This window comes from Zootoca vivipara, chromosome 7 (assembly GCF_965207765.1).
Source record: "Zootoca vivipara chromosome 7, rZooViv2.hap1.1, whole genome shotgun sequence".
In the NCBI taxonomy this organism is placed as follows: domain Eukaryota; kingdom Metazoa; phylum Chordata; class Lepidosauria; order Squamata; family Lacertidae; genus Zootoca; species Zootoca vivipara.
In genome coordinates, this window is record NC_142590.1 from 94,523,234 (window position 1) to 94,542,948 (window position 19,715).

Genomic DNA, 19,715 nt, shown 5'->3' on the forward strand with positions numbered 1-19,715 from the left:
CTTCCCTGTTTCAAAGGGATGACAGGCCGGGAAGAGCCATTGTTGGGTATTGTCAGGCATCTTGATTGACAGACTTGTCAGGGTGTTGCAGCCTGCTTTTGTTCTGGGCTCTGGGGGAGACTGTTGCAACAGACCAAGGGAGGTCAGCAGCTTGCCTTCCTCCCTTGCCATCTTCCATTTATGTCTCTAACCAACAGTGGACCTCCAGGGACCTGTAAAAGCCAACCCAAGTTTCCTTACAACGCACTCCTCTGCACCCCGGCACAGGTGCCCACAGGGTACCGGGCACAAGAAAGGGCCGCTGAGCACAGAAAGGGCATCCTTCTGCCCTCTGCTTACCTGGATGCAACGTCTCGGAGGGGGCCTGGGAAGGGGCTGTGGCAGCTCCCGACCCTCGCCTTGCCTGGAGGCTGCGGCTGCTGCGCCACCCTCCACATCTGGTGGCCATGACCTTGTCCCCAGAGGACTCAGTGCCACCACCGTGATCATGAACATGCTGTCTGCCAATCTGGCTTTATTAGATAATGGTCTGTAATCTAGGCGCAAGCTCCGCTTCTCCCAACACAGCTGGAGCTGGGCCTAATGCTGCCGGCCCCCAGCACCTGCTTTAATGCCAGGGCACAGCTGGAGCCGACTGGCCGGGCAGAAACCACAGCTGGGGTGCCCTACATTTCCAGGATCCTGGGGGGCACCAGCACCCTCCCCGTGGCGCTCAAGCAGAACATGAAGCCCCTTGTCCAGCTTCCTGGGGGAAATGGGCCATACTCTGCCCCGCTTGGTTCCCTGATCTGAAACCCCTTTGCCCCTTCAGTCCACAGGGAGGAGAGGCCAGGCTGTGGGCTTGCAGGAAGATGGGGACCTTTCTCACAGACTCTTACCCTGCCTGGCAGCCTGCTCACCCCTCCTGCAAGAGAGAATGAGAAGCTGCTTGCAGAAGTTGGGTGGGTCGCCACCCTGCATCCCCCCCCCCGGAAGATAATCAGTATAATGAAAAATGGCCCTCCTTAAAGCCCCAGATTAGCTGTTATAATCCCATGTAAACAACTGCCAAGCGACGGGCTCAGGGAGACACTGGTTGTACTGGAGGGAGAGTTACACGGGATTTGGCCTGTTCACCAGTTGGTTAATTCCAGGGGTGGGGGGAAGAGGGAGGGGGGCTGTGGCTGGCCAGAGTCAAGGTCACCTGAGCAGGTGGCAAAGACAAAGGAAGGAGGGAGGCCGCGCCAACACAGATCTCGCTTCCAGGCAGTCCTGTGCCTTTATTGGGAAGCGCCGTCAAGGCCAGCAAAGCAACACCCCACACCATGGGGGAAGGCACCCCCACCCCACCCCACAGGCCCACAGTTGGTGCTCAAGCACCCACAGCTTCAAGTTCAGTTACTGGCAGCCGGGGGGCAGGCAGGCAGGTGGGGGCTGCTGGGCCTGCCAGGCCCCAGGAAGCAGCTCCTTCCAAGAGGCAAGTGCACACTGAGCCTGGCAGCGCAGGGCCCCGCGGCGTTCCTGGTCGTGGCGCGAAGGCACAATCCAGACAGGGTGCTGATCCTGTTCACCAATACAGCCAGGCCCCCTCTCGTCCCCCACAGAGCCAAGGGGAAGCGGAGGTCCATGCTTGGGGGGTGGTGGTGGTAGGGGAAGGGCGAGGTCCCCCTTGCTACTCTGCCAATGTGATGATGTCATAGTGGACCCCCGGCTGGAGCTCGTGGATCTGGTCCGCTGCGCAGTCTGTGCTGAATGGGCCCTGCGCTTGGGCCATGGCGGCATCAGCCACCGCTAGAGAGAAAGAGATGGGTGGGAAACAGGTAAGAAGAAGCTGTGTTGGGGGGGGGTCAGTTAAACCAGGGGCAGAAGGGGGCAGCTGAGCAAGAGGCTGAATGTGCCCCCTCCCAGCCCAAATTCTGCAACTTGTGCAAACTAAGCAGGCTCCATTGGCATTCTTGCTCCCCTCATCCCTGCCCCCTGGTCCTGCTAGATTGGGATGAGTTGTAGTTTAACAGCAGCAGCAGCAGCAGCAGGGGACCCACATTTGAGAGAGGCAGGTGGAGGCGGAGGCCGTGCAGCCCCCCCTTCCCCCTCTCCCGGTACCCACCTGTCACTGCCGAATGGGCTGCTGCCTCCAGCTGAGCTTGCGTGAGGAGCTGCTGTCCTGGCGACACGGGGACATACTGGATCTGCGGAGGCAGAAGCGGGCAGGGTGGGGCAGCAGCCCTGGGAGCCATCGCCCCTCCCCAAAAAGACACCCCAGCCCCCTTCCCTGGGCCCAAGCCCATCAGCTTCCAAACCCTCCTGCTAAAAACACAGGGAGTGGGAAGAGGGCCTGCCAAACGCCCCACCTCTCCTACCTGGGGCTCCTGCATGAACTGACCGCTTTGCTCGTACTGGATGTGGGTGATCTGGCCGTCCTGCACCTGGAAAAGCAAGATGCGGATTCACCTGGTGAGCAGGGGGCAGGGAGAGGAAGGCAGGCAGGCAGGCAGGCAGGCAGGCAACTGGGTCTCACCTGGATGTGATGCGTCCCGGGCAGCACCACGTACTCCTGGGGCAGGAGGTGCTGAACGCCATCCTGGGTGATGATGTACTGGACCTGGGAGGGAAGGCACAGCAAGAGGAGTCTGAAGAGTCTGCTGGATCAGGCCAAGGGGCCCCCACCTGACCCAGCACCCTCTCCTCACAGCCAATGCCAACAGGAGGCTCCAAAGGAAAACCTGCAAGCAGGATGCGACACCAAGAGCCCTCTCTCCTCCGTGGAGGCAGAGCAATTTCATCGAGGGCCCTCTTCTTCCTAAATTTCATGGAAGCCTTTCAAAGGCTGTTGGCCGTCACTGCATCCGGCAGGAGTGTTCCACAGTTTAGCTGCGCACTGCATGAAGAAGACCCTGAAGGCATTCTGAGTTCCTGCCAGCTCCCATCGCCACTTCCCTACCTGGTTCTCTGCCGTCACCAGGTGCTGCACCATCTGCCCGTCTGCCGTCGTCACGATCTCCTGGATGTAGGCAGCATCCTCCTGAAGAGAGACACAAGGCGGTTCAGCTCTGAGCCTGAAGACCCTCCACTGCCGCCCCACACCCAGATTCACATGGGATGGAGAAGCCTGGAGGGAGGGGACCCGGGACTCTGGCCCGCTTGCCCCCCCTCACCTGGCCGGGGACGCTCTGCTCCTGCGTCATGAGGATGCGCTCCTGCCCCAGGGCCTGCTGGAGCCTCTCCTGGCCGGACTGCAGGGTCGCTGTTGGCATGGGGGGGGGGGGGGAAGAGAGAGAGAGAGAGAGAGAGAGAGAGAGAGAGAGAGAGAGAGAGAGAGAGAGAGAGAGCGCTCCGGTGAGTGCAGTTGGAAGGCACACCACGGCCGTCTTCCCAGGGGCACAAATGTCTCCAACATGCAAGAGGCTGCAAGTTCCCCAAACCTTTTGGGGGTCACCGTCCCCTTGATTCCACAAACTCACCCCCACCCCGGTGCCCCCTGGAAAGCAACACAAAAAACCCAAAATCTTGCATGGAAAATATTTGTATGCATTCTGACTAACGGCAAAGTAAGGGTGAAGGAAACGCATACGCAACTGCTTGCCCGACAGGTGCAATCTCTCACCTACCACAGGTGTACAGCACCTAATTTATAAGAAAACCAAGAGCTGTTGCCAATTATGGGCCACCTTGCAACAACTCAGAACTTTAAACCCCTGCATTTGTGGCCAAAGGAAATGCACTTGCAAGTGAAAAGAGCAGTAAAACTTTAAATACAACGCAGGAAAGGTGTTTTAATCAAGGCTCTAGCCCCCCCTTCCCACCTGGCCCCTTGCCTCTTAGCGCCCCTCTACGTAACCCCACTTGGGGAACCATTGGTCTCGACTGTGCAGAGAGCCATTTTGCACTTCTGCCTCCCCCTCCCGCCCCCAGTTTGGGGCTCTCGAGAGGAGCAGAGAGATGCCCTTTGCCCGCCCCGTGGCCGATGGGCAGCGGGGAGAGGAAGGGAGCCCGAGTCTCTGCTCTGCTCACTCTGCAGTGTGGCTAGGGCCTCGTCGTCGCTGTTCAGGATGATGGTCTGGGAGGCGCTGGGGGCCAGCTCAGCCACCTGCTTCCCGCCTTCTGTGCTGTGCAGTCTCTGCATGTGGAACTTCAGGTGCCCATTGCGGTTGAACCTGCGGAGAAGAGAGCAGTGAAGAGAGAGATGGGGAGGTGGCTCTGCTGTGTGAAAGGAAATGCCCCCCTTCCAATGCTGGCGGCAGCAGCAGCAGCGCCCCTTGCCCACCTCTGCCCACAGACGTGGCACGCGAAAGGCTTCTCGTTGGTGTGCGTCAGGGTGTGGCGCCGGAGGTCCTTCTTGTTCTTAGAGGCAAAGCTGCAGTGTTGGCACTTGTGGGGCCGGAGGCTGGCGTGCTGCTCCATGTGGCTCTGGTTTGGGGGTGGGGAGGGGGGGGGAGAAGGGAGAAACCGGGTCAGAGGAGGAAGGGAGCCGAGAGAGAAGCACGGGGGCCCCTCCTCCTCGCCCTCCCATGGGGCAGCTCCGTAAATCAACCCCCACAATTTGGATGAGTCACATGCCCAGCCTCTTCCCCCCCCAGGAAAGAGCCCTCCCCACACCCCACACAGAGCACAGTTCCTTCCCAGTGGCACTGAGTGGGGACCCTCAGACCTTGTTGAAGGGTGACTCAGAGGGTGACACCCCATACCCTCTCAGCTTGGGAGCCCAGGGGCTTCTCCAACTGCAGCCTCCCCTTCTGTCTCCCCCTTGCCACCCAGGGAGAGGGGCAGTTGTGCCAGGCCTCTCTCCCCTGGCCATTCTGCCCCCTCCACCTCCATTTGCAAGGGACCCCCTTCCACCTACCCGGACGTCGGGCCACAGAGCTGCCGTGAAGGGGCAGTCGGGGCACTTGAAGGCGCTGGGTCCAACATGGGCCCGCTTGTGGCTCTCCATCTCCGCTCGGCCCGCAAACGTCGCCATGCAGATCTTGCAGGAGAACTTCTTGGCCGAGGGAACCTTGCCCGCCGCGGCTTCCGGCAGCTTCTTGGGGGAAGTGTCGTTGCCAGAGGCCTGCTTAGGTGCCCCCTGCCTGGTGGGAGGCCTGCCCTTGCCGGGGGCCGGTTCCTGATCTGCGGGGGCCAGAGAAACGGCCTTGTGGGCCGGCCAGGCCAGGCACTGGACCAGAGGCCACGGGACGCTGCACTGGGCCTCTGGCCGCTCCCCACTCATCTGCAGGGACAGGAGGGAGGCTGGTTAGAGCGGCACTTCCTGGACCTGGACCTGGACCTGCCTCCCTCCTCCCTGGGCGACAGACAGGCCCCCTCCTCCTCCTCCTCCTCCTCCTCCTCCTCCTCCTCCTCCTCCTCCTCCTCACCTCCACAGTGTGCTGCTGGCTCTCTGGAGTGCTGCTGGGAGTTGTAGCATCCTTCAGGGTGCAGCTCCTGACCACCGCCTGGACGACTTCGCTGGGACTCTCCCCCTCCCTGCCAAGAGACATCAGAGAAACTCATGGAGGAGCAGAGGCCTATTGACGGCACCTAGCCAGGAGGGCCGGGCTCTGTCTTCACGGCCGGAGGCAGCGATGCTTCGGAAGGCCAGTTGCTGGAGGCCCCAGGAGAGGAGAGGGCTGCTCTTGCGCTCGGATCCTGCTTGTGGGTTTCCCACTGGGGGCATCTGGTTGGCCTCTGCGAGAACAGGATGCTGGCCCAGGTGGGCCACTTTCCTGACCCTGCAGGCTCTTAGAGAGGCAGGAGAGCGAGCCCAGGGGGGTGAGGGGGGTCTTTCAGCTACCCCAGATCTCTTCCTTTCCAAATCACGCGGATCCAGAGAAAACCCTGAAGCCACGGGGGCAGCAGGAAGGCAGAGCGAGCCTTGGTCTGAGAAGGCCCTACAAGCCCCACCTCCTATCTCTCACCTTCCTTGCAAGAAGCTCAAAGCTCCCTCATTTAATCTCCACACCCACCCTGTGAGGTAGGTGAGGCTGAGAGGCTGCGAATGGTCCAAGTAATTAACAAAAGAATAAGAAAATAAAGAAACAAAATATTTATTCCCTGCCCATCTGGCTGAGTTGCCAGGTGGCGTGTGAGCTTCGTGTGAGTGGGGGATTCCAACCCTGGTCTCCCAGGTCCTAGCCTGGCGCTCTAAGCACTGCACCGCGCTGCCTCTCGCTATCGACTCCCTGTGGCCAGCTCCCTTCTGCCTGGCTTCTCTGCTCTGCTCTCACCCGTAGAGTGTGCTGGTGGCCTCCTCCTCGCTTGGGGCAATGATGCTGTACTCCGCCGTGCTGCTGAAGGGGATGGTGACTTGCTGGATCTCGGCGCCGTCCAGGGCTGCTTCCTCTGTGACGTGCAGCGTCAGCACCTTGGTCTGGGCCTCTTCCTCCTCCTCCTCTTCCTCCGGCTGCGCCTGGGGCTCGGAGGCCTTCACCACGGCCACCTGCAGGGGGTGCAGAAAGCAGCCGTGGGTCACAGCTGGAAGGGCCCAGCAGGGAGCTGGGGCTTGCGAAGGGGTCCCCAGCCTCACCTCCAGGGTGCTGCTGGCAGGCAGGTCCCGCTGGCTGCTCATGTTCAGCAAGAGGTCCAGCGCCGTCTGGGTGGCCAGCTCAGCAGAGCCTTCGACGTCTGCGGGGGAAGCAAGAGGGAGGTCAGCTGGGCTCTGGCTCCGGACATTTCTATGCCCTTAGCCAGCCACGAGGGAGGGAGGGTTTGCTTCCTTGAGTACAGTACAATGTACAACGGGTGCAATTTAAACAATACAGTGGTACCTCACCACCACGAACTTAATCCATTCTGGAAGTCTGTTCTTAAACAAAAACCGTTCTTAAACTGAGGTGCGCTTTCCCTAATGAGGCCTCCTGCCGCCGGTGCCCTTCCACCGTTCGGCTTCCGTTCTTGGACCAAGGTAAAGCTTGCAAACCGGGACACTATTTCCAGTTTTGCGGAGTTTGTCAACCAAATCGTTCTTAAACCAGACTGTTCTTAAGCAGAGGTACCACTGTATGCGGTTGCAGGCAGGCTGGCTAAAACCCCGCAAGTTCCATCCAAGCAAGGCAGTGATCTTAAAAGCTCTTTTGGTGCTGGGTCCTCCGATACTGGCAGAATGATGACACTCTGATGTGAGACCTCCTGCTCTAAGCTCCGCAGTGTTCCTTCTGCTCTCTCTCTCTCTCTCTCTCTCTCCCCTCCTGCTGCTCCAGGACACGCCTTCAGAAGAGATGGCCACCCACATTATCAAGGGGGTGGAGTGAGAACCCTATGTGCTGTATGTTTTTGAGACCTGTGTGTTTTTTGTAGGTTTCTTTTTGGCTATAACCGGTATTTGGTTGACTAATAAAATCTGACTCCCCTATGAAGAAATGTTGCAGCATTTGGGACCTTTTAGCTTTGGGGAATGGCAAGTAAGAGGCAACATTGCAAGGCTTGGAAAGAGTGGATAGAGGAAAGTTGTCCTCCCTCTCTTGTGACACTGGAACTTGTGGACATCCAGTGAAGCCAAATGTGTGTGTGTGTGTGGGGGGGGGGTAAGGGAAGTCCTTCTTCGTGCAGTGCAGCGTTAAACTGTGGAACTCCCTCCCACAGGAGGCAGTGACGGCCACCAACTTAGATGGCTTTGGAAGAGAACTGGGCAAATTCATGGAGGAGGAGGAGAGGGCCACTGTTGGCTACTAGCCACGATGGCAATGATCTGCTTCTGAATTCCAGTTGCTGGAAACCACAGGAGGGGAGAGGGCTGCTCTTGTGCTCGGATCCTGCTTGTGGGTTTCTCAGTGGGGCACCTGGCTGGCCGCTGTGAGAAGAGGATGCTGGACCCGATGGGCCCGCCCCTACCTGGCTCGTAGATGATGGTGGCTGCCTCCAGCGGCTCCTGCGTGAGGATGGGGGGCTCTGGAGCAGGCGGGGTTGGGGCAGGTTGGTAGGGAACCTGCTGGAGGGGAGAAAGCGGCGAGGTCAGCTCAGAGCTGGTGGGAAGGAAGGGGCAGCAGAAATTAGAGGGGGGGGGGCGCGATGCCCGGGCACTCACGGGGGAGCTGGCAGGCGCTGCCTCCGCGGCCGCCTGGCCCTGGCTGTGCTGCTGCTTCAGCTCCTCGATCTGCTGGAGGGTGAAGAAGGGGCGGCGGCGGCAAGGGGGCTCCTCGGGGTGCCGCTGCACCCACTCCTCAAAGTTCTCCGCGTGGCGGCACTGGATGTGGAGGCGCAGGTTCTTCTTGTGCTTGGTGGTGAAGTGGCAGAACTCGCAGGCAAAGGGCTTCCCGCCTGCAGGGAAGACAGCAGCAGTGGGGTGAGGACAGAGCCCGTCTTGCAGGGGGGGCGGGACAGCTTGGAAAGCGGGGGAGGGGAGAGAGTCTGGGCCCCCCCCTTTCCTTTTTGTGGGAGGCAGGATTCCAAAAAAGCCCAGCGGGACTGTTCACATCCATTGAACAGCCCTAAACACAGAATTGCAGGAGGGCCACCGGGTCCCACCTCAGCCGAAGAATCTCTGGAGGACAGCCGTCCAACCTCTGCTTAGAACCCTCCCCGGAAGAGGGGAGAGCGAGCACCAGCCCTCTTCCTGCAATGTCCTCTCTGCTGTCTGCCAGCCAAGGGGGGTGGGGGGCTGGTCCTGCTGCCCCCAATCTGCCTCTGCCCTTCTCTGTGTGCCTCCTCCAAGTGAAGTCCAGGGGGCGGCCTTTTCTGCAGTGGCTCCCCGTCTGAGGTTTGCCTGGTGCCTTCATTCTATGCCTGCAGGCGCCAGGTGAAAATGTTCCTCCTCAGCCAGGCCTTGGGCCGATTCATATTCCATAGCCTTTTCAATACCTTTTGTGTTATGGCTTTGTTGCTTCTGGCTTAACTATTTCCTTGCGCTTTTATCTTGCGAGCCCGAGACCCTTTGCCGAGTTGGATCAATGGCGCGAGAGAGCGCTGCTCACCTGTGTGCTTGACAGCCATGTGGGAGAGGAGGAAGTCCTCGCGGACGGTGGCGTAAGGGCAGAGGCTGCAGCGGTAGGGCTTGTCGTGGATGTGCAGCAGCTGGTGCTTGAGGAGCAGCTTCTTGTCCTCGCACACGTGGTCACAGAACTCACACTTGAACCTGCCCGGGAGGAGGGGGAGACAGCCATCACCGTGGGCCTATGGGGGTGGGGTGGCGGAATATGTGCACAGCTGCCGCTCCCCGTTATTCCTCCCCCCACCCCGCAAGGGGGTGCTCACCGGCGGTTGGCCACTGGCTGGATGTGGGTCAGCAGGTGCATTTTGAAGGTGTAGCGCTTCTTGAAGGATTTCCCGCACTGCAGGAGAGAGGAAGGGCTCAAGACACGCAAGGCAGGGGCAGAGGAAGGGGGTGGGCGGGGGGGGGTGGTCCAACAAAATGCCGGCTGGCAGTCCTGGGAGTGACGCAGTGGCTTGGGCGCCCACAGGCTCCGTGCTGCCCAAATGGCCCGCCCACTGCCTCCCCCCCCCCAGCTGTAGGGTGGCTGAGTGGGAGGAGGCAGGCAGACTCCTCAGAGGACCCACGATGTGCCCCGCCCCTATGGGTGGCCTCGCCCCCTGCCCCCCCCATGTCCAGGCACAATGCATCAGCCGAAGAGCCCCCCCCCCGCTTCGACACCCACCTTGTCACACATGTGGGGCTTCTCAGTGCTGTGCGTCTTCATGTGCTGCGTGAGCCTCTTCTGCATGGGGTAGACGCGGCTGCAGACGGGGCAGGGGAAGGAACTCCTCTTGGGGGGCTGCCCAGAGAGAGATTAAGGTATGATCAGAACAGTCTGGCTCGGGTGAGAGAGAGACCCCCCACCCCACCCCATGAGAAGCAGAGAGCTGGCCTTGATTCTGGGGCTGAAGCTCCCCTCCTGGTCCTGCTCTGGACTCTGTGTGTGGCTTTGCCCAAGTCACATCCTCTCGGTTCCCAAAGAGAAGCAGCCTCCCTCGCAGGGTTGTTCACGAGGGCACACACAGCAAGGAACGCCCCTTTTGGGAACCAAGAAAGATTCGAATGCAGGAGTCAGGTGGAGGCGAAGGAGGACACTCACCGGGTCAGCTCGCTTCTTCCTAAAAACAAAAACAAAGGCAGGAAGGAAAGAAGCAGCAGGTGAGGCCACCGAGAAATCACAGAATCGTAGAGGAGGAAGGGACCCTCAGGGGACATCTAGCCCAATGCCCTGCAATGCAGGAATCTCAGCCGAAGAAGACGCCCTGACAGACAGCCACCCAGGGACCCGGACATGGGAGGGGAGGCCCCGCTGAGGGCTGCAGCAGGAGCCGCTGCCACCCCTCTGGTGCCCGCCTGAGTCTGCCGGGGGCCCCATGCGGCACCTACTTGTCGCGATTGTGAACGGCCGAGTGGCGGATGACGTCCTTCCTGTAGACACTGGTGTAGTCGCACTCCTCGCACTTGTAGGGCTTGCTCCCCACGTGGTTGAACATGTGCTCCTGCAAGGGGAAGGAGGAGGCTGGAGGAGCAGAGCGCCAGGCACTTCCATCTAGCTTATTTCAGAAAGTTTATATCCCGCCTGATTGTGCTCATAATGGATTTTGATGCCGTGAACAGCCCTGAGATTTTCAGCTGAAGGGCAGTATGCTAACAAACTTATCACCGAGAAAAACTGACAACAATAATTCTCCAAAGTTTTAGAGAAGTTAAAAACAGCAATAGACTAAAAGCAGATTTTATGAAATAAATATTTCACTTTTGACTTGTGATTTCTTATTGCACTTTAAAGTAGCCCCTGCAAATAACTTCATTTCTTCTATATAGGTAAAAAGATAAAGGTATATCGAGCACAGAGCTGCCTCATGCGAAGGAGTTCATCTTTTAAGTTAGAACTGTTTTTATAATTCATTTTTTGTTCTGCATCATATTTTGTTACTTCAAATGAATATATATATTCATATATGTTTGGAACTGCCTGCCTAGAGGAGTTATACTGGCTCCCTCTTTGCTGTCCTCCCACCGGCAGACAGAGGCTTTCTTGTTCCAACCGGCTTTGGGGAACAGATTGCTTTTAAAGAAAGGCCTTGCGCTGTGACGCTCTGATTGTACAAACTGATTGTTCGTATGTTTTAATAGATCTTTTCTATGCAGCAGACCTGCAACTTAACGGTCGCTTGACAGAAGACACAGGCAGGTGGGGGAAGAGAAAATGAAGACATAAATGTCCCCTGCTCTCCATTTATTTGTCTCCCTCCCACCTGCTCGGGAGAAGGGAGGCGGCCAGCAGCTCACCTTGAGGGACGACCAGCGCCGAGAGCGGTAGCTGCACTGCAGGCAGCGGAAGAGCTGGGGGTCTCCGGCCTCGTGCGAGTTCACATGGAAGCGCAGGTCCTCAGGCGTCAGGAAGCGGGAGCCGCAGATCCGGCACAGGTAGGGACGCATCAAGGGCTTGGCCGACTTGTAGCAGTACCTGCGGCATGAAATCACAGGGGCGCTCAGCGCAGAGAGCCCAGCCCCAAGGGTCTCTTGCAGGGAGCCCCAAGGGGCCCCACGGAACCAGCCCCACCTGCTGTCCCCACCAATCACCTTCGCCCGATGTACTTGCGGTATTTCTTGCCCAGGAAGCGGTGGGAGGGACGGCCACGCCGGCGGGGGAGCGCTTCCAGCTTCTCGCAGGAGGAGGGGTCCCTGTTTTCAGAGTCGGACTGGCTCACAGCCGGCTCCACGTGGCTTTCGCCCCCAACAGGCACTTGGTCCGAGGAGCTGGCCGCCTCGGGGCCTTGGGGGTCACCCTGGGGGAGGCCCTGGGATGAGACCACGGGCTCTGCGTCGCCACCTGCCCAAGGGAAACAGCCAGCCAGCTTAGTTCATATAGAGGAGGGAGAAAGGTTGTTTTCTGCTGCTCCAGAGAAGCGGACACGGAGCAATGGATTCAAACTACAAGAAAGAAGATTCCACCTAAACATTAGGAAGAACTTCCTGACAGTCAGAGCTGTTCGGCAGTGGAATTTGCTACCAAGGAGTGTGGTGGAGTCTCCTCCTTTGGAGGTCTTTAAGCAGAGGCTTGACAGCCATATGTCAAGAATGCTTTGATGGTGTTTCCTGCTTGGCAGGGGGTTGGACTGGATGGCCCTTGTGGTCTCTTCCAACTCTATGATTCTAAGGAAGGGGAGGGGGCCTGAAGGCACAGCAAGCGCAAAGCCAATCCAGGAACAGCATTGTGTTAATTGGAGGAGGGGGAGGGAAAGAGAGCATAAAAAAACCAGGATGAGAACTATTTAGCCTGGAGAAGAGACGACTGACAGGTGACAGAGGAGTCATCTCCAAATGTGTTAAGGGCTATCCCATGGGAGTGTCATTGAATTCTGCTCCTATTGATCCAGAGCCGAAATCCAATGTATAGCTGCAGGATTCCCCCCCAAAATAGACCAGAGGCAATGAATATTTCATCCAGCAGAGCTTTACTGCTACTGAAGGCAAATGAGCATAAGGGTTAGAAATCCAATACATCAGGCTTCCTCAACCTCGGCCCTCCAGATGTTTTTGGCCTACAACTCCCATGATCCCTAGCTAGCAGGACCAGTGGGCAGGGATTATGGGAACTGTAGTCTCAAAACATCTGGAGGGCCGAGGTTGAGGGAGCCTGCAATACATTCAGGATTGGCCCTGTCCATAAGAAATCCAGTTGCAGCAGAGTTAACTTAAACTTACAATAACTTACAATAAGTCTAAACTTTAACACTACATAGCTCAACATCAAAAAAACCAAGATCATGGCCACTGGTCCCATCACCTCCTGGCAAATAGAAGGGGAAGAAATGGAGGCAGTGAGAGATTTTACTTTCTTGGGCTCCTTGATCACTGCAGATGGTGACAGCAGTCACGAAATTAAAAGACGCCTGCTTCTTGGGAGAAAGCAATGACAAACCTAGACAACATCTTAAAAAGCAGAGACATCACCTTGCTGACAAAGGTCTGTATAGTTAAAGCTATGGTTTTCCCAGTAGTGATGTATGGAAGTGAGAGCTGGACCATAAAGAAGGCTGATCGCCGAAGAATTGATGCTTTTGAATTATGGTGCTGGAGGAGACTCTTGAGAGTCCCATGGACTGCAAGAAGATCAAACCTATCAATTCTGAAGGAAATCAGCCCTGAGTGCTCACTGGAAGGACAGATCGTGAAGCTGAGGCTCCAATACTTTGGCCACCTCATGAGAAGAGAAGAATCCTTGGAAAAGACCCTGATGTTGGGAAAGATTGAGGGCACTAGGAGAAGGGGACGACAGAGGACAAGATGGTTGGACAGTGTTCTCGAAGCTACGAATATGAGTTTGACCAAACTGCGGGAGGCAGTGCAAGACAGGAGTGCCTGGCGTGCTATGGTCCATGGGGTCACGAAGAGTCGGACACGACTAAACGACTAAACAACAACAACTGTACAAAACATCACACCAGAGGGAAAAGAGATAGAAAGAAAAAGTGAAGCCCAGGCTCCTTCTGGCCTTATTATTATAGTCAGCCTGACCTTGACAGAAGACATAACAGAACTAGTTTACACCAGCTGTACTCAGCTTCTCTGAAGGAATAATCCAAACATCAGGAACCTTCTGCTTGCTTCTTTCACACAGAGAAACTTCCAGAACCTTCCTGAACTACTTGGAATAGGAAAGATCTCTCTACACATCAGATCAATACTTTCTGCACCAGGAAATGCAACCTGACAGGGATCTGGAACAAACTGATGCTCCAGGGGACCTTCTCCGTGTCTTTGCTTGGTGCCACTGCCTTGCTCCCCTCGTGATTCGACCCGCAGGGGGCAGAGGGGGATCTGAGCGAGGCTCCCTCAAAGGCAGCAAGCCCTGCCAACCTCGTACCAGCAGCTGAGTAGAAGAAACGGCCCTACTGTGAATCACACTTATTTGCAACAATGCAAATTTGCTTTCGAGTAGCCCCACCGAATTCCAACGGGGCGCCAAAGCATCCCCCGGCGAATCTGAAAAGCTCCGTTTCTGATATGCAGACAGCAACTGGAAGTTCACTTTGGCCCTAAATTTGGCGATGACTTGGAAAATGGAGAATCTGCCATGCTGTGCCGGTGGGGCCGACCTTGCGCCTCGGAGCGCACCTCTGTGTGCATTTCTGCTCCGCCACCATTGCTTACCCTCTGGCTGAGGGACCACCTCCAGGCAGGGGAACTTGCGGGGCCGTCCTGGTCGCCGGCGCAGCCGCTCCTCGCTGGACGTGGGCACAGGGCGGCTGCCGATCTTGGGCAGGCGCCCTCGGGGCTCGTCCTCCGCTGGGTTGTAATCGCTGTCTCCTGTGGAAGAGTGGCAAAGGCAGGCCCAGGTGAGCTGGGCGGGGGAGAAAGGGAGGGCAGCGGAGCCAGGGGAGGGTTTGCGTGAGAAATACCTTCAGGGTCATCGATAGCCCCTGCGTCCACAATGTCGTCTTCCTCCTCCTCCTCTGCTTCTTCTGCCTTCCTCTTTTCTGGGGCCTTGGGCACAGGAGCCCCCTTCCGGGGGCGCCCTTTCTTCACCCCGGTGGCTGACGCTAGAGGGGAGGAAACAGCACGATTCAGTCCATATGTTGTGCTCCTCCCATCTCTCCCGTCGTACAGCAGCTTGACTTGCAAGCAGCAGAGTTTAGAAAAGGTTCCCCGGTCTCGAGAAATTGGAGAGAGAAAGGTCTTTCCCCCGCTCTCTCATGACGCTAGAACTTGTGGATGCCCAACAGTACCGAGCATTGGAAGACTCTGGGTGGATGAAATAAAGTCTTTCCTCATGCAGAGTTAAACTATGGAACTCCCTGCCACAGGAGGCAGTGAAGACCACCACCTTGGAGGGTTTTAAAAGAGGATTAGACAAACTCATGGAGGAGGGGGGGGGGTCTATCGAGGGCTCCTAGCCAGGATGGCTCTGCTCTGAATGCCAGTTGCTGGAAACCACAGCAGGGATAGTTATGCTCTTGTGCTCAAATCCTGCTTGTGGGTTTCCAAAAGAGGCATCTGTTTGGCCACTGTGAAAATAGGATGCTGGACTAGATGGGCCATTGGCCTGATCCGGACAGACTCTTCTTCTGTTCTTATGCTGCCCTGGCCACACGAGGACTTCTGTTTGTGCCACAGAACCTCCCCTCCCTCTCCTATTGCTAACCCTAGCCCCCCCCCATGGCTAAAGTGGATTGCACACGAACTAGAGAAGCTGATACATTCGTGGTGCAGAGCCAGAGTTCTCTTGGCAAGCCTGCGCAAGAGCCGATGTCATGCCCTCGTGCACCAATCCTGCATTGCCCTTGGGGGTCCCTTCCAACTCTGATTCTACAAACGGCTCCAAAAACTCCACTCCGCCCCTGGAGCTTGATGAGCCCTGGCCGAGCCCGACTCACCTGGCTGGAAGTGGCGCTCCCTCATGTGCTGGATGAGGACCCTCTTGGAGGCGCTCTTGTGCTGACACATCTTGCATTTGAACTGCTGCACCACCACCACCTCCATCAGCTCCTCCAGGCTCTCCAGGTCAGGCTCCTCCGACTGGTCCAGCGGCTCCAGAGGCCCGGGGTGCTCCACGCATGTCGAGGTGGGGCCGTCCGCAAGGGCTTCGACGGCCAAGCTGCGGGCCAGGGCGGAGCTGGCCATATGGGATATCACAGGGGCCCCTGCGGCAGAGGGAGCGAGGGCAGGCGCCAGGTCAAGGGAGAGCTCCTCCCAACACCTTCCCTCCTCTCTAGGCTGGCCAGGAGGGAGCCCTCAGGCCATGGCAGTCTGTGAGCGGCAGAGGCTGAGGCTGCCTCCGCATTCTGCTCCCGGCCAGAGAGGAAGGAAGCAAGGCAGGTAGACCACAACCAGCTGGAGCCAGTGAGGTGCAGTGGTTAAGAGTGTCAGGATACGACCTGGGAGACGGTTTGAATCCCCCCCTCGGCCAACCTCACAGGGTTGTTGTGGGGATCACACGAGGAGAGGGAGATCCTTGGAGAAAAGGGTGGGATAGAAAGGCAAAGAAATGGATGACTAAGACCCTTTCCTTACCATCATCTGGCCCCTGCAGGATGAGGTACTGGGTGGTTTGGGCCCCACCGTCCTCCTCACTTGTCACAGCAATGCAGCCTGGACCAGGGAATAAATAGGACCAGCATCAGCTCCTGTGCCCAACGGCATATTTGGAGGCACCTCCTCAAAATGGCTGTGAGAAGTGACTGCCATTTGCTCCCTCTGCCTCCCTCTGCACCCTCCCATCACGGACTCCCTGCGCACAGCCCTCTCCCTGCTCACGCTGAATGATGTCTGGCCCAATGGTGGACTCTATGATCTTGTCAATGGCAGCACTCAGATCCGAGGAGGTGGAGGCCGTGGAGTTGGAGACGATGGGAGCCCCTTCTGCGAGGATGCTGGAGTGGACGAGGCCCTGCGGAGACTGGGAGACCAGGGCGGACTGGCTCACAGTGGAGACGCTGGAGACCAGGGTGGACGGCGCGATGGAGGAGGAGTCCGGCAGGTAGGCCCTGGGCAAGGCGTCCGTGCTGGAGCTGCTCTCCGGTATTTCGGCCTGCGAGGCAGAGAGGGGGAAGAGAGAGAGCCTGGAACTCGACTCAGAGGTGGCAGAGAGGGGAACGTGGTGGGCACTCCTTCCTAGGAGCATTTGAAGAACAGTTGAGGTGGCCATCTGTCAGAGACTCTTGAGTTGCAATTCCTACATTGCAGGGGGTTGGACTAGATGACCCTAAGGGTCCCTTTCCAACTCTACACAAATAAATAAAGGCAAATCTATCATTCTATGAGGAAAGGCAGGAGGAGACTTCTACCAGGTCAGACTTGCTATCTTCCGCTCTTGTGGAATGGGCCTGGCCTGCTGCGTCCCCCACCCTGGCAAAAAACCTGGCCCAAAAGAGGCAAGAGAGACTTGGTCCATACCAAGGAGATCCCTCCACTGTCCGAGCTCTGGCCGACCCCGGATTCATCTGCCTCCGAGACGGTGACAGGCACTGAGGCGGCATCGCTGCTGTCTGCAGACATGGTCTCTGAAGGCTCCATGCCAAGGCCGCTCTCGGAGGGTTCCTCCTGCTGTCCCAGCCGAGGGGCAGCATCGCTGCTGCTCTCCACTTCATTTTCCGCTTCCATGGCCAAGTCTGGAAAGAAGAGGGTGTGTGTCATGGTGGGAAGAAACCCCAATCTTCAGCCGCCCCCTACTGGGATGTGGCAATTGACACTGCCCATCAGTGAAAGGTGGAACCAGAAACAGAAGCTTCTGTAAAAGAGCCCGGGCAACAGGACCTCCCCGGCAAAAAAAAAATCAGGAATGGAAGAAGAAGAAGAGTTTGGATTTGATATCCCGCTTTATCACTACGCAAAGGAGTCTCAAAGCGGCTAACATTCTCCTTTCCCCTCCTCCCCCACAACAGACACCCTGTGAGGTGGGTGGGGCTGAGAGACTTCGGAGAAGTGTGACTAGCCCAAGGTCACCCAGCAGCTGCATGGGGAGGAGCGGAGACACGAACCCGGTTCCCCAGATTAGGAGTCTACCGCTCTTAACCACTACACCACACTGGCTCCCACTGGAATCAATGCTAATCCATGCCAGCTCTTTCCAAGTCATATTTCTGAAGCTCTCTTGCAAACCTAGCACCCAAGCCAGTTCAACACTCCTTGGTGTGCCATCTTGCCCCCCTTATGATAAGCCAAGGAACTATCTTGCCTGTCTGCCGCATGGTACATATTTGTGGCACATACCTGAATGGGGATATCCCAACTACAGCCAGAGCCAGATACAATTCCTCTAACTGTGCTTGAGTGAAGCCAGAAAGCGACCAACACCGAGGGCATTTCAGACTAGGCAAGGAGAGAGGAGACGGGAGACAGTAAACCTAAGGCTTTAATAAGAGGACTTAAAGAAACCTACGGAAAATAAAGCTACCAGGGGCTACTAGTCATGATGGCTGGATCAGAGGGACCTGGGATCAGATGTTGTATGACTCTAAATACCAGCTGCTGGGAATCCAAAGGGCAGGGAGAGATCCTGCCTGTGGGGCCTCCCAGAAGAGGCATCTACCTGGCCACAAAGAGGATGCTGGACGAGATGGGCTCTTCTGACATTCTGAGGTGCAAGAGAAGACTGCTGAGCTTGCATTGTGCTTGAAGGATTTCTCATTGGGGCACCTGGCTGCCACTTTTAAAAGCAAAATGCTGGGCTACATGGATCCAGCTGCAGGGCTCTCCCTGCGTTCCACAACACAGCTTCATACAATCGGGCTTATCTCTGACCTGGATGTCTTCAAAGACACAAGATGTGCTCCAAATTCCAGGTTCTTTGTTCCATCAGGGAACCAAAGATGAAAGAAGCAAGCAACTGGTGTATCCCCTAATCTCTAATGTGATATATTGGCAGCAGGAAAGTAACTAATGTTTGAATGACAATCTCATTACTTTGCCACCTCCAGAGTCTGCTTGTCACCCTACATGTCCCTTTGGGCAGGAAAACTTTAGCTTGCTAGGCACTAGGTTTGGAGTCCGGGTGACCCTGTGCCTTGGTTTGCTTATTGCCCCCCACCCCCGACACCCAGCTCTGCATCCGCCCAGTTTAACCACTAAAATTTAATGGAAAACTGAACAAGCTGCCAGAGGAATATTGCTTGTCCAGAAATCCCAGAGTCCAGCTTGATCTAAGTAGAAAGAAAAGTGGTGCTCCTATGGCTGAGCGCCTAAGTTGCTCATATTGGTGTGGTGGCATAGTGGTTAGAGTATCAGACTAGGATCTGGGAGGCTGCCCTGCACAGTGTCGGGGTTTGCAACCCACAATTCACCCCATGGGGGAGGAAGCCAGGCAAGCAGGTATCCGAGAGCACTCCTTGCTGGGCTCCCTGAATTGCTGGTTGCAAAGACCAAAGTTGTGTAGGGCAGCCTTTGAGGCTGGAGCAGATCAAGGGCGGAGAAGGGTTTTTGCCCTGAGCAGGAGTTGGGAGGCCAATCATTCCCCCTGCTGTGCGGGGGGGGGAGGGACAAATGTTGCCGATTCCTGCTTTGCAGCGGGTTGGACTAGATGACCTCGGGGGTCCCTTGCAACTATGATTCCACGAGGAGGCAGCCGCTGCTTGGGACCCGCTCCAGGGTCGCCCATCGCGGAGGGAAGGGGAGATTCTCCCACGATGCACCTGGAGAGGCCAGGGCGCCCCCCCTCCTCCTATTGGCGCTCCCGGCGCGCGCTCCCCGCCCCCATTGGCCCAGCGCCCTCGCGTAATGTGCGTGGGGGGGGTGAGGAGTGTGCGCGCGCCGCTCTGGCTCCGGCTGCCGCCGCTCTTCCTTCCCTCCCGCGGGGCCTTGTCCGAGGCAGGCTGCCCTCGGCGCTGCCTGAGCCCCCGTCTCCACCTCGGCCCTCCCGCCGCCATCTTGCGCAAGGCCCCCTCCCCTCGCCCGACGCCCGGAGACGGACCAAAGGGCTGTTGGGACCCTCCGCGCCGCCGCAGCCTCCTTACCTCCGGGGGCCTCTCCAAGACACCCCCGTGGCCCCTCAGCCGCCGGCTCCCTCCGGCCCGGCACCCGCCAAGTCGCCATCGCCGCTTCCCTCGCCCGGCGGAGGGATTCTTCCGCCGGACCCCGGCCGACGCCGGGACTACTTCCGAGCGCGCGGCGGCGCCGGGCGGGCGGCGGCGCTGCTCCCGCTTCTTCCCCCCGGGGCCTGGTTGCTCACTCGTCAGGGGAAGCATAAAGCCGGCCGTTTTCTCGGGGAAATCTCGCGGCCCGTGGGGGACTACTTTTTCTCCGCGGAAGGCTTTGAGGGCGTCATTTACGTAAGTGCGCGAGGTGAAAGTAAGGGCGTGCGGCGCGCGTCACATGATCGCTCGGTGTCACGTGCCGGGGCGGAAGAGTCTCC

The 19,715-nt window shown here is 57.6% G+C and overlaps 1 protein-coding gene across 2 annotated transcripts; it reads right to left on the reverse strand.

Moving 5' to 3' along the window:
* Nucleotides 1–1,235: 1,235 nt before the first annotated feature.
* Nucleotides 1,236–19,448, reverse strand: ZNF335 (zinc finger protein 335). 2 transcript variants are annotated; one of them, XM_035123861.3, is made up of 29 exons: nucleotides 19,318–19,448; nucleotides 17,579–17,677; nucleotides 16,763–16,977; nucleotides 16,124–16,397; nucleotides 15,881–15,958; nucleotides 15,244–15,510; nucleotides 14,269–14,409; nucleotides 14,021–14,176; nucleotides 11,447–11,696; nucleotides 11,153–11,330; nucleotides 10,247–10,359; nucleotides 9,960–9,978; nucleotides 9,543–9,659; nucleotides 9,142–9,218; nucleotides 8,862–9,022; nucleotides 7,976–8,208; nucleotides 7,783–7,876; nucleotides 6,479–6,576; nucleotides 6,180–6,391; nucleotides 5,331–5,439; nucleotides 4,820–5,185; nucleotides 4,244–4,386; nucleotides 3,991–4,133; nucleotides 3,135–3,223; nucleotides 2,921–3,001; nucleotides 2,498–2,581; nucleotides 2,340–2,405; nucleotides 2,087–2,168; nucleotides 1,236–1,770 (listed from the first exon to the last, which is right to left on the reverse strand). In XM_035123861.3, the coding sequence occupies exons 3-29, from the start codon at nucleotides 16,967–16,969 to the stop codon at nucleotides 1,652–1,654; spliced, it is 3,957 nt and encodes a 1,318-aa protein (XP_034979752.3). In that variant the 5' UTR covers nucleotides 16,970–16,977; nucleotides 17,579–17,677; nucleotides 19,318–19,448; the 3' UTR covers nucleotides 1,236–1,651. The 2 variants fall into 2 exon arrangements, with proteins under 2 accessions (XP_034979752.3, XP_060133418.2); XM_060277435.2 differs by having other exon boundaries at nucleotides 7,783–7,879.
* Nucleotides 19,449–19,715: the final 267 nt, after the last annotated feature.